Source organism: Lasiosphaeria miniovina (genome assembly GCF_030549165.1).
Source record: "Lasiosphaeria miniovina strain SMH2392-1A chromosome Unknown B0T26scaffold_5, whole genome shotgun sequence".
Classification (NCBI taxonomy): domain Eukaryota; kingdom Fungi; phylum Ascomycota; class Sordariomycetes; order Sordariales; family Lasiosphaeriaceae; genus Lasiosphaeria; species Lasiosphaeria miniovina.
Window position 1 is genome coordinate 4,474,134 of NW_026848224.1, and position 11,917 is coordinate 4,486,050.

At 58.0% G+C, this 11,917-nt stretch overlaps 4 protein-coding genes across 4 annotated transcripts; 1 reads left to right on the forward strand and 3 right to left on the reverse strand.

The window, feature by feature from the left end:
- Positions 1-136: 136 nt before the first annotated feature.
- Positions 137-3,188, reverse strand: B0T26DRAFT_783179 (glycoside hydrolase superfamily; the record flags this gene model as incomplete). Its single annotated transcript, XM_060446742.1, has 8 exons — positions 2,610-3,188; positions 2,012-2,497; positions 1,796-1,918; positions 1,535-1,724; positions 1,008-1,451; positions 759-910; positions 575-673; positions 137-511 (listed from the first exon to the last, which is right to left on the reverse strand). Exons 1-8 carry the CDS (start codon positions 2,889-2,891, stop codon positions 137-139), a joined length of 2,151 nt encoding a protein of 716 aa, XP_060295061.1. The 5' UTR covers positions 2,892-3,188.
- Positions 3,189-7,254, reverse strand: B0T26DRAFT_370027 (uncharacterized protein). The gene is made up of 5 exons (XM_060434662.1): positions 7,013-7,254; positions 6,015-6,942; positions 5,794-5,955; positions 5,711-5,738; positions 3,189-5,662 (listed from the first exon to the last, which is right to left on the reverse strand). The coding sequence occupies exons 1-5, from the start codon at positions 7,093-7,095 to the stop codon at positions 3,486-3,488; spliced, it is 3,378 nt and encodes a 1,125-aa protein (XP_060295062.1). The 5' UTR covers positions 7,096-7,254; the 3' UTR covers positions 3,189-3,485.
- B0T26DRAFT_370044 (uncharacterized protein) lies at positions 7,226-8,495 on the reverse strand. The gene is made up of 2 exons (XM_060434663.1): positions 7,973-8,495; positions 7,226-7,866 (listed from the first exon to the last, which is right to left on the reverse strand). Exons 1-2 carry the CDS (start codon positions 8,165-8,167, stop codon positions 7,414-7,416), a joined length of 648 nt encoding a protein of 215 aa, XP_060295063.1. The 5' UTR covers positions 8,168-8,495; the 3' UTR covers positions 7,226-7,413.
- Positions 8,496-8,765: 270 nt separating this feature from the next.
- Positions 8,766-9,336, forward strand: B0T26DRAFT_615606 (uncharacterized protein; the record flags this gene model as incomplete). The annotated part of the gene is made up of 4 exons (XM_060435976.1): positions 8,766-8,813; positions 8,956-8,973; positions 9,061-9,172; positions 9,236-9,336. Coding segments are annotated over 4 exons (279 nt in total), but the record flags the coding sequence as incomplete, so codon positions are not given.
- Between the last annotated feature and the right edge of the window lie 2,581 nt (positions 9,337-11,917).

Consider the following 11,917-nt stretch of genomic DNA (forward strand, 5'->3'; position numbering starts at 1 on the left):
AACATTTCATCCCACCTTGATTATCACTTAAGCATTGGATTATCGACTCGGAGGCTGGAGCACCCTAGCTTTCTGCAGCTAACTACATCATGAGACTAATAGGTGTGATCCTGTCCGTACGGTCTCGTCCTCTCAACTAACCAACACGCTTCTCCGCCGCCGTCTCCAGCACAGCGATGCTCAGCCGTGGCAGGCTAAAAGCGAAGGCGCCGTCCTTGCCGGCCACCACAGTAGATGTCGTCTCGTTGACCACGTTGACGCGCGTGTAGGGGTCGTTAAAACCATACGCATCGTCTGGGCCGCTGAGCACCGTCAAGGTCGCCGTGCTCGCGGCCGCCACCCCCTCAAACCGCACCGCCACGGCCACGGGCTGTGTCGTGTTGTACACGCCGGCCTTGAAGATGCGCTGCCCGTGCTTGCTGGCGCCGGCAACGTGGTACAGCGGCCCGACGCCGCTGCCCGCCGCGTCGGTGACGGGCAGCGTGTGCGTGAGTTCATGGCTCGCCAGCAGCTGGGTTCGGCGTCAGCGTTTTTCGGACTAGGGACGGGGAAGCCCAAAACTTACTCTCCAGACATACCAGCTGGTGGAGCGGGTCGTCAGCGCCGGGTCCGCAGCGTGCTGCAGCAGCGTCATGCCCCATTGCCAGCGATTGAGGTTGCGGAGCCCGGGGGCCTTCATAGAAGGTGTCAGCCCGGCAGCCGTTCGAGTAGGTAGGTAGGTGGGTGATGACAACACGCGGAGCACAGGACAGACTTACATATGCGGCCCCAATGAGTTTGTCTCCGTTCCGCTCGGCGCCGATCATGAAGATGCCCTCGCTGACGCTGCCTCCCCACCACGGGTTCGCCATCAGCGTGTTGCCGTCGGCCCAGCCCAGGCCGCCGTTGGGGTGGACGGCCGCGACCTCGCCTAATCAGTGGCAAGCAAGCCACGTTGTCAGCCTGTTTCGCTCCCGGGCTGTGATTTTCTCACTGCAGAAGAAGGACACAAAACAGAAACAACATACCGATCAGGGTCTGGTTCTGCGTCGTCAGCGCATCAAACTTGCCGAACCTAGCCACAAACTCGTCAGGCGTGAGATACGGATGATAATCACCCGCAGCCGGCGCAGGAATAATCATGTCATCAAACACGGACGGCGACGCGATGAGCTGGATGGCAGGGTATTTCCGACCAAAAGCCGCCGCGAACGCCTCGAAGCGGTACGCCCGGTACGAGTCGTACGCCGTCGGGCGGCCCGCCAGCCAGTCCTCATTCCCGATCTCGACGAAGCGGATCGTCCACGGCGTGGCGTGGCCCAGCAGCGCCGCGCGCGCTGCGCCCCACTTGGTTGTTGCCGCGTCGCCCGTCAGGAACTCGATCTCGTCGAGCGCGAACTGGACTGCCTCGTGGATTTGGGATTGCGGCACGAAGGTCCCGTCGAGCGCGAGGCCGTCCCAGACGGCCAGTACTAAAAATTTGGGTTATGTTAGGTTTTGCGCTAGACACGGCCGTCTCGCGGATGTGGATGTGTGCCACGTGCCACTCACTTACTTGGTTCAAGCGCCATATCATCACACCACTGCATGTACTCGACGAGACCCAGGCCCGTGGTGAGCTGGTACTTCCACACGCCGGGCATGCCGGGGCGGTCCTTCAGCGGGCCGATGGTCTCGTTCCATTTCCAGAAGGTCGTGAGCGTGTCGCCCTCGAGCATGTTGCCGCCGGGGAAGCGGAGGAATCTCTGCGTGCGTTGCCACGTCTGTCAGCTCTCTTCCTACGGCCAACCAATCTATGAGGCGTGTATTGACTTACGGGCTTCAGCTCCGCAATAGCCTCAGCAATGTCGACGCGCAGCCCGTTAGCGCGGTTCTTGTACGTCGGCGGAAAGAGACTGATCAAGTTGAAGTCGAGGAACGGCGTCTCGCCATCCAGCCCCTGAATCCAATCCAGCCCGCAGGCAGACACGTCAGTCACAGCCACAAACGAACCCACCCTCTTCGCACAACTGCAAAGTGATCCTCAACATACCGCCGCGTCAAACGTGATAGCAAACGAGTTATTGCTATTCGCCGCCGCCTTGCCCGGCACCAGCTTGAACGCGTGCTCCGTCCACCCGTTGCCCTTGCCGTCAGCCAGCTTGCTCGGGACCTGCACGCTGGCGAGCAGCTCGCCGGTGAGAGCCGACTGCAGCGACGCGGTAAAGGCGCCCGCGTACGCGCCGCGCGCGAAGAAGGAGCCCGTGTAGTTCTGCACGCGCACGTCCATGCCCCAGAACCCGGCGTTGGCGAGGCCGACGATCGTTGTTTTCTTGGTGGCAGCCGCAGTCACGCGGACGCAGTTCGGCAGCGCGGCCGACAGCGGCGGGTTTTGGGGGGACTGCTGCTGCAGGGCCAGCGCGGCCGGCCCGACGCTCGACCAGCCGTCGAGGCTCGCGGGGAAGGCGGCGCTGCCCTGGAAGGCGCGGTTGCGAATCAGCTCGGCGTAGATGCCGCCGTCGCCCGAGTTGTTGATGTCCTGACACTGTTAGTTCGTGCTCGAGCTGTGGAGTTTGGATGAGCCGCCCGCGAGGAATGTGAGGCACAAGGACTGCGAGGGAAGCTTGTGCCGGGATCGGTTGACATCTTACCTCATGCATGATGCCGTACATGATGGGCGAGCTGGCGTTGCCGCCGGTCGAGCGCACAAACAGGTCCACTGCGGCGGCTTGCCACGGCAGCAGAGCCGCTACGGCCAGAAACAGTGAGATAGCCATATGGACGAGGAGCCGTAATGGACTGTGGCCATACAATGGCGTCTGCGTCTTAGGAGACAGTTCCAGTTCCAGGAAGAGCTTTATAACACAGCTACAGGACAGAGCTTGTTTATGATCACAACCAGGACCCCAAAAACACCCCCAAAGTCCCCTCATCAAGTTTAGGTAGGTATATTACCTGCATCGTCTGAGACGCCAGTAAACCCACCAGCAATAATCCCAGCGCCCTGGGATTGGCCCGCCGCCACACTTGGGCCGAGAGACCGCAGCGAATCTCCTCGCCAAAACCAAAATGCCCAGCTTATTTGATTAGCTGCCCCCGCAACCCCAAGCGAAGCTTATAAGCGCGCCAGTGTTGGACGTTTCCCCAACTCTGCCCCGGCTGGCAGGGGTCGCGTGCGGCTGTCGTCGCGGTTCTTCTGCAGGTACATATTAACCTTGTTCGGTGCGGCTAAATTGCAATTTTCTGGACCTGCCCCGTTCGCGCGCTGCTCCGCTGATACAGCACAGGTGGGACGCGATCTGCGCTTCGGGTACAGCGGCGGAGGGTGTTTGCGATCAGTAGATCGGCTTGCAGGATATGTTGTCCTTGTTGTGATCAGGAGAGAAGCCAAAAGCCAATCCTGTAAATCCATGAATAATACAGCATTTACATGAAGCAGACCACAACCCAGCCCCCTTTAAACAAGTACGCACATCTATGTACACACATCTATCTCTACACTTCCCTCCCCGAAAAAAATCACCATCTCATACCGCCAGCCCGAGACTGACGCCGCGCAGATCCAGCCGTCCCTGCATCGCCGGGCGCAGAGGAATCCTGGAGCGGTTCTTGACGGGGCTCTTCATGGGGCTGCGAGCGGCGGGCACGGGTAGGCTCAGCTTGGGCGGCCTCAGCTTGGACGGCAGCCTGAACTTTGGCGTTTGCGGCGTCCAGAGCGCCTTGTCTGACGACGCCGACTTGGGCGTCTTTGGTGAGGCCGGGCCGATCGGCGTGATGGGCGACATCAGCGACGCCGCTCCACCGCCAGAGTTCGCCGCGCGGGACGACGGCGACGCACGTCCGAGCTTTCTGAAGACGCGCTCGAGGCGGTAGCGGGCGCCAAACACGGGGCTCAGCAGCGCGGCGGCGGCGGCGGCGGCCCCGTGGTGCTTGGCAAGGATGGCGGCCGGGTCGGCCGTGCCCAGCAGCGAGCTCCAGCGGCGCCACAGGCGGAAACGGTTCGCCGACAGCGCGAGGAAGAGCTCGCGCTGCGGCAAGAAGTACCGGAAGAAGCGCGGGCTGAGCATGTGGAACAGCAGGTTGTCGACGGCGTACTGCAGGAACGGGTAGCTCGACATGACGAGGTTGCGCTGGTCAAAGACGTTTTTCTGCCGGAACGGCGACTCCGGGATGGAGACGGGCGAGAGATGCTGCTGTTGTTGCTGCTGTTGTTGCTGTTGTTGCTGTTGTTGCTGTTGTTGCTGCTGCTGTTGGTGGTTCGTGTTTCCCTGGCCGCCGAGATGCTCAAAGTCGCGCATGTTGAGGTACGTCAAGCAGGCGCGCAGGAGCGAGTAGTGCGATATGTCGATAAAATCCTCGGTCGAGAGCGTTGGCGGGAGCGAGGCGCAGCCTTCGGCCAAGCAGGCAAACCCCCGTCCCGACAGGAAGAAGGAGCGGACAGAACTGTGGATCGGCTGCACTCTCTGCAGCCCAAGCGGCTCGTTGACGACCACCTGGCGGTTGTCCGACTTGAGCTCCAGCAGGCCGATGGACCGCGCCCGAAGCCACCGGTGAAACTGACACGGTGTATCGGATGTGATTTCCGAGTTGCGCAGCTGACGCACCTCGCGCATGGAGATGGGCAGCCCCACGTGCAGAGCCATGAAGGGCCCAAGCTCGTCAAACGACTTGAACGGCGAAGTCTCGGTCAGCCTCACGGCGACAGACAGGTCGTTGAGCCGCATCGGCTCCGCCGCCAGAATCACCCACTGAAACAGGATTAGGGCCTCGGCCTTTTCCGTGTCATTCAGCGTCGCCAGCATCCACTCGTACAAGCCGTGCAGGTCGCCGGGGACCTCTTCGAGCGTGTCCTCGATAATCTCCTGCGAGGCGCCCTCCATGATGGCCGCGTTCAGGATGTTGACGACAATCTCGGCCCAGAGGAAGATGCCGCAGGCCTTCTGCCCGATCCGCACGACGGTGCGGTTGCGCTCCTCCCACTCCGCCACCAGGTTGAGGTTGACGTACCGCAGGATGTCGTCCGTGTTGCGCAGGTGCATAACTATACTGACCGAGCTTAGTTCCTCGAGCTCGGGGTGGTAGGCGCTGGCAACACAGATGCTAAAGTCCGAGTTACGAGCGAGCTGGGCCAAGCGGCAGATGAGCTCCTCGACGTAAGCCGAGTCGGCGTCGTCGGCGACGTCGACAAATATGAAGGTCCGCCGGGTGGGCGTCTCGACCCTGCGGTCGATATAGTCGTCGGCGAAGAAGGAAACCACGAGGGCGTCGTCGAGCGTTTGCGGATCATCGCGGGGCTGGTTGTACAGTGTGAGGAGCGCCTTGCGGAGGTGCGGGTCTTGGAGGAAGAGTTGGGCCAGCACGCTGCGGTAGACGTTGGCGGGATTGATCTCGTGCTGCGGCCGAGACGTGCCGGGGAAGAAGATGCTGTTGGTGTCGTACCCCTCGGCGCTGCTCCAGATAAACGAGCTCCCAGCTCCGGCCCATTGCCTTTCTAGCCTCATCCGCAGCGACCTCAGCAGTATGGTTTTCCCGCAGCCAGATTCGCCCCTCATCCACAGGATCTTGTTCTTGTTGCTGCCAATGCGGTGGTGCCAGGCCTGGAAGTCGTTCAAGTCGTACAGCCACAGGCATGTCCCCGGGTACGAGGTCGCTGGATGCGTTTCAGAGAAGGCGAAGTGAGGCCTGACAAGTGCCGCCAGGCACTCTGAGACCATGTCAGCTTGGTACTTCCAAGAACTTTGCACCGGCCTACCTGTTTCTTTGGCGTTGAGAGTATGCCGCTAGCAATGACGGTTAGCTTGCGCCACGGCTTGCGAAGAACAATCAAGTCCTTACCTGGTCCTCTTCGCTGGTTATGAACCTGACCAGAGAGCTGGCGAGAGCCCTGTATCCCGGATCGTCGGAGGAGCCAAACTTGCACATGTCCGCGTGCGAAGAGCCAACAGTCTCGGCACTTTCTCTCGGGTCGCCAATGAAACTTCCTAAGCGACGGACCGTCTAGGGGTGTGTTAGAGAGGTGAGATGGAAGACTCGCTGTAGCTCGCGCCCCCACTTACAGCCTCTGCCCTGAGATCCAAGAACCTATAGCTCGTGACGACAGATTCCTGGAACGTCTTGACCTTGAAGTTGTAGTCGTTCCATAGCCTCACAAAGGTCTGCCGCCCCAGCTCAGCCTCGGGGCTGTTCGCGCCGCTCAACTCCTGCAGAACAAAGTCGTTGGAGTCGACGCGCAGAGTGATGCTGGCCATGCTCTTGATGGCGTCCGCCATGGTCGAGTGCTCGGTCGCTCGGTGGGGTGCCCCCAGAAACATTACCGCAGAGGTTGACGACAGTATCTCTTTCAGGGGACCATCGCGCTCAAGCTCGGATAGCCGCAATGCCTGACACAGGTCAGATCTGTCTGCTGCGGTTAAGCTGTTCCGTGCGGGGGCGGTAGTTACCTCCTTCAACAAGATGCCCCCGGTCGAGTGTGTTATGAAGACTATCGGCCTGGCTGCGTCGCCCAGCGCTGCTCGAGTGCTCGCGAGCTCGACCAACAGCTCACCGGCGTGGGAGAAGATGCCATTCTGCAGACTGAGCGGTTTCTTGTCCACGACGAGCGTGTGGTAGCCCCAAGTGTACACCCTGACGTTTGGGCACGTCGCTGGGAGGAGATCGACGGGCCAAAAGACCTCGGTCTTGCCCTGGTGGGCCTTGTCCCCTGCTTCGGTAGCAAAGTCGGTGAGCTTTAGTCTCGAAGTCGACTTGAGCGAGTTCTTGCGGAGCACGTTCCTCGTCCGACCCGTAGAGCGGTTGTTCTCCAGGACCAGGAGAGGTTCAGAGTTTGACCGTCTCAGCTGCGCCGTGGGTGCCGTCTTCCTCAGCCGCTTTCGGAACGAGGAAAGGTTTATGGTGGAGCTAGGCGTCGTCGGTATCTGGCGCACTGGGCCCTGGCATTTCCACGTTCGGACGGGGTGACCGCCGATGCCGTGGATCAGGACGATGCTGTGTTTGTTTTGGTAAGACAAAACCCCTTTGCATGACTGGCTCGTGTGTTTACGAAAAGAACACTCACTCGAGTACGGGGTCCGTCGGCTCATCAGGCTCGTAGAGAAGCGAGAGGCCGACCGATTTGATCGCGTCCTCCTTCGCCTTCATTTTGATGCGACTGAAGCGACATGATCACAGCGCGATGGCGCGCGTCGGTTCTGCAAGTCGCGGACACGGGCGCACGCACGGATTTAGGGGTGCGCTCGGCCACGGGTGGCCAGCCCACGTTCATGCGGAAGCGGCACCAAGACGGAAGCAGCACCAATGCGGAAGAGAGCTATGACCTAGCTCTGCGGTGAGCCGTCTTCCCAGGGCTTGGTTCTCGGCCAGTTCACGATTAGCCTGTGCATCCGGGCCACGAGGTCAAGAGACACGCACACCGACAGGGCTGTTTTGGCATTGGTGAAACAGACAGGGTGCGCCTCGCTATGCCTTCCTTTTGCCTGTTGGCAGGGGGGATGGTCTCGCTGCGGGCCGGTGAGGTTCAGCCGTGCCGTCTTTGGCTCCTTTGGAGATGCTGGAAAAGCCGTCCACAATAACCGAAGCGGCTGTTTCGCCGAGACGGGATGGGGAACTTGGTCTGTCTGTCGGCGCTGCAGAATGCGCCCATTGTCTGTTTGTCTGCAGCGCATCAACTTGGGCGGGCTCAGATAGAGGAGTTTGCTCTTCACAAAGCAGGCCGAGGCTATGCGCCCGACAGACGAGCCATCCAATCATTGGAGGCACATCCTTTCGGGGATATAAGCACGAACGCGTGCCTCGGAGACGCGAGGTGCATGCCAGATTGCGGTTCTTCCTTCCCCCTGACGCGAGTCGACTGTCAAAAATAACGGCGGGGTCAAGTTGAAGAAGCAGAGTCTCCAATAAGGGGTTGATGAGCTGCACTATCGTGAGTTTCCAGAACCCAACCGGGTTTCTTCCTCGGCGCACAGACCGGCGGCGTATGCGGACGACTCACAGAAAGAGGTGTCGACATTTATCTTACCTTGACTGATAACGGACCCTTTCGGCATATCACGCCCGCTATCCTTCGATTGGCGAGGAGCAGGAATGGTGGTGAGGCAATTTGCGCGGCTGGAACTGCCCGGCTCGGTGCATGTGGGGAAGGTGTGGTGAGTGAGTCAAGGTGAGCTTGTGAACTATCAATCACTACTAGACCCCTCAAGAACAAGCCAGTCATGAGATTGTCATGTGCAATATTGAGAGAGACAAGTTCTGAGGACGCTTAAACATATAATTTTGAGATGAAAGTGGTGATTATTGAACTAAGATCGCTTGGTTGATAGGTATCAGATACCTGTGTAAGCAGGGCTTCGGTGTGGGCTTAATCTGGCCGTTTGTTGACACATGCGGTAGCCATGTCGGTCTGTCGCCCAGTACGGACACGTAGCGCCAAACCAACTCAACCGCCTTTTGATGGGCAAAGTCTATTGTAAAGAGCTGCCTAGGTTGTTAGGTAGTTTCCGCGGCAAAAATGGTTAAGCAGTTTCTGAGGCAAAAAGTTGTCTTGTGGAAACGAAGAAAAGGCTGCTGCTGCATCTCCAAAAACTCAGAGACAAAATGAGCAAGCACTTGTGGGTCCTTCTCCAATCGCCCGTGCTGTTGTGGATGATGACTAATTAGCGAGGTTCTCCAAGGCCCGGATCGTCGGCTTGCGAGGCGAGGTGGGGTTCTGGAATCTCAAAGCCATGACCATGATCAATCCAACAAAATCTAGATCGTGGCTGCTCATCACATCTTGCATCCTGCGTCGAATGTGAAGATCAACGTCTGTGAAGATGGCTCCGTGGGGTCGAATCTTCATGACCGTCTACTTGAGGGTTGAGGTACGAGCAGGCGGCCCCATTCCCAGCAGTTCGCCACAGCGCCCATCATAGCCCAAATGACGATGAATCATTGCGGCTCGGCCCAAATGACGATGCATCATTGCGACTCGGCCCGACCGACGTGCTGACGCGTTTCTGCTAGGACTTGATCATCGCCCAAGTGCGCCCTCCGCAGCCACCCCCGAACCCCAGTCTCCGACCGTAGCAGAGCTAGTTTGCTGACCTTGTTGCCCGCCGAACGCGACAGATCCTCAAGAGCCCGGGCTTCCACCGAGGCGTCCGCCGCATCCACCGCACCGTCGAAGACATCCGCTATGGCCGAGATCCCCACGAGCCGTTGCGCCCTGGCGAAGCTACTGGTACGATGCGAACGCACACTGGAGAGAGGGAACCTTGATGCTGACATTGGATCTGGTTTGCAGCCGACCCCCAAAAGACGCAGGCCGACGGCTTCTTGAAGCATTTCATCGACGAGGTCCGCAACCAGTTCCGCGGGACGCCGACCAACCCTCCCCGTCCGCCCCCTCCGAGCCCCCCGACTAGGCCTTGAACTGGTCGCATCCATTATCTGAGACCGTGTGTCTCGGCTGGGCCGACGCCCGCCAACATACACACCTCTTTCCCCGACTGTCGCGCTCCGGGGACCCGAGCCGAGCTAATGGAGCAACACATATCTGCATTTGATCTTTTGGGTACAGGGCAGCAACTGCCATCATTCAGTGGCCAGGCACGAACTCAGTCTGCGTACCGGAGGGCGCAGGGCCCTTCTCGACCCCTTCAACGCCGAACACGCTCCTTTGCGGCCAGGCACTGGCATGGCACAATATTGAGTTGTCGCTTTTGTATTGCGGAATAAACATGCTTGGGAGAAATGTCTCCTGGGCGCCTCTTGGGTACCGGAAGAATGTTTACACGAGCTGGGTAGCCATAGATAATCAGAAGCGTTGCGACAGGGAGATATACCTAGACAGGGCGACCCACTTATGCAATCGCCCCCCTTTGCAATCGCCCACCACCATCACCGCCCACCACAAGAATCGTCAAAATACTCAATTGTAGGCCAAATTCTATAGAAAAAAGTACATTCTAGTCCTCGTCAATCGCTCTATATTGCTCAAGCCCACGGGCGATAATTTCTTCAGCTTCCTGGACCAATTGTGCAGGCCTGGACTTGGTCTTCTTGGATCTCTTCTTGGGAGGCTTTTGACTAGCTTTTTGAGCCTCGTCAATTTCGTCAATAGTAGCAAATCTGTCGTTGGCGTCTATTTTGACCCTTTTACGTGAATAGGGTTTTTTGGATTCCAACTCGTTGGCTAAGAAGTCGTTTTTTGCCTTCAAAGCAGCGATTTCTGTATTCTTCTGATCAAGTGCCCTCCCTACCTTCGTCAACATAGTCCTGACGACCCTACCTCGGGGACTAGTGGCCGTCTTGGCTAAGCCCTGTTGCCTGCGGACGTCGTGACTACCTTGAGGTGTATTGAAGAGGTCGTTCCGGGTTGCCCGGGTCTTCCGGGGTGGTGTGGATGGGGGGACTGGTTTTGCAGCTTCGTCCCGGACCGCCTCGGGGTCGTCAAGTATACGAGCGGGTTGGAAAGGCCAGATTCCAGTCTTCCGGAAGCCGGATATGATATTCCGGGCTGACATACCCTGCGCTGAGGCGTCCCGGTAGCAAAAAAGGAAGCGTTGCTTGTTGATAGGTGCTGAGGCTGTGAAGGAAGCCAATTCGAGGGTTCTTTGGCGAAAATAGGACTTCAAAGCCGAAAAGACAGACCGGTCGAGTGGCTGGGTCTTGTGAGAAGTGTGTGAAGGCAAGTATAGTAGGTGTACGCGGTTTCTTTTAGCTAGAAGCATGAAGTCTTCGTCGATATGAGTAGCGTGTTCGTCGAGGATTAATAGGCGCCAATCGTCCTTCCTTTGGGGCTTTGTTTGAGGAAGATATACTTCCTTGAGCCACATAAGAGCTATTTTGCTATTGCTCCAGCCTATAGGCGTACAGTCGTATTTCCAGGTCTTGAGGACTGGTAGTTCCTTGAAGTTATCCGGGAAGTGTTGGCCTTGTAGATTTTCACCCGTAAAGATCACTACGGGCGTCAATCGCTTGCCCTCAGCGGTACCACACTCGATAACACTGACCCAGGTCGTTGGATCAGGGCCAGTCAGGACTGCCCGAGATGTGAGGGCATCGCCAATCACCTTCCCAACCGTAGTTTCCGTCTCTTGCATGCCATGTTCGTCTATATTGGCGATATTCGCAGGTACCAGCTTCTTGTCCTTAATTACAGCTTCCAAACGATCAAAAAAATGCTGGAATCTCTCACGGGTAGATCCTTTGACTCGAGACCGTTCTAATAAGGTACCTAACTTGGCCTTTACCCTGGGGTTGCGGGTAAAAAACCGATCTACCCAGCGCTCACCAACTCGCCCAGGGAGCCCGGCTTCGTTCAGGATCGCTTGTGCGAATCGTCTTAGCCGTGCACGACTTGGGGCACGCCCTGCAGCTTCCTCCTCAAGAGCCCACTCGGCGACGAAGGCTTCCTGGTCGTCAGTTAACTTCTGGGTGTTTTTTTGGGCTTGTCGTGGATCCTGTTGTCCACGGCGTCGTCTGCTGAGGGTGGATTCAGGGATCCTATATAGGCGCGCTACTTCCTTCTGCTGAGCGCCCTGATCAACAGCCTCAATAGCCTCGGCTATTAGCCGCTCTCGTACGCGTCGAACCATCGTATTTTGAGCCTATTCCGACCAGTATTGAGGAAGTTGTTGGTGGTGGAAGGTAGAGAGTAGGAAGTTGGCGGTGTGGGGGAAAAATTGCAAAGTGGGGCGATTGCAAAGGTGGGTCACCCTGTCTAATTAACCTGCCAAATACTTGGAAGGGTATAGTACCTTTCTGCGACTATGTCTACCTAGCCAACAAGCTCACTCATCAGATCTTCGGAAACGGCCGTTACTGGAAGGGCGGGCCTTTCAGTGATGATGGCCTTTCATTTTCAAATAGGTCTCGGCAAGTCCGCAGCATGACCACTCACCTTCAGGTCCTGTCCAATTTTGGATCCAGCGGCCAGTTTCCCTCGTGTAAAGCTACCCCAAAGAAACCGAAGAATCATCTA

Bases quoted from the DNA above. Each gene is read 5' to 3' on its own strand.
- B0T26DRAFT_370044 (XM_060434663.1), bottom strand. From the start codon at position 8,167: ATGACTGGCTTGTTCTTGAGGGGTCTAGTAGTGATTGATAGTTCACAA. The intron at 7,867-7,972 runs GTAAGATAAATG...ACGATAGTGCAG, and splicing joins AGGGTCCGTTATCAGTCAAG to CTCATCAACCCCTTATTGGA.
- B0T26DRAFT_370027 (XM_060434662.1), bottom strand. From the start codon at position 7,095: ATGAAGGCGAAGGAGGACGCGATCAAATCGGTCGGCCTCTCGCTTCTC. The intron at 5,956-6,014 runs GTAAGTGGGGGC...ACACACCCCTAG, and splicing joins TGGATCTCAGGGCAGAGGCT to ACGGTCCGTCGCTTAGGAAG. The intron at 5,663-5,710 runs GTAGGCCGGTGC...ACATGGTCTCAG, and splicing joins TCTCAACGCCAAAGAAACAG to AGTGCCTGGCGGCACTTGTC.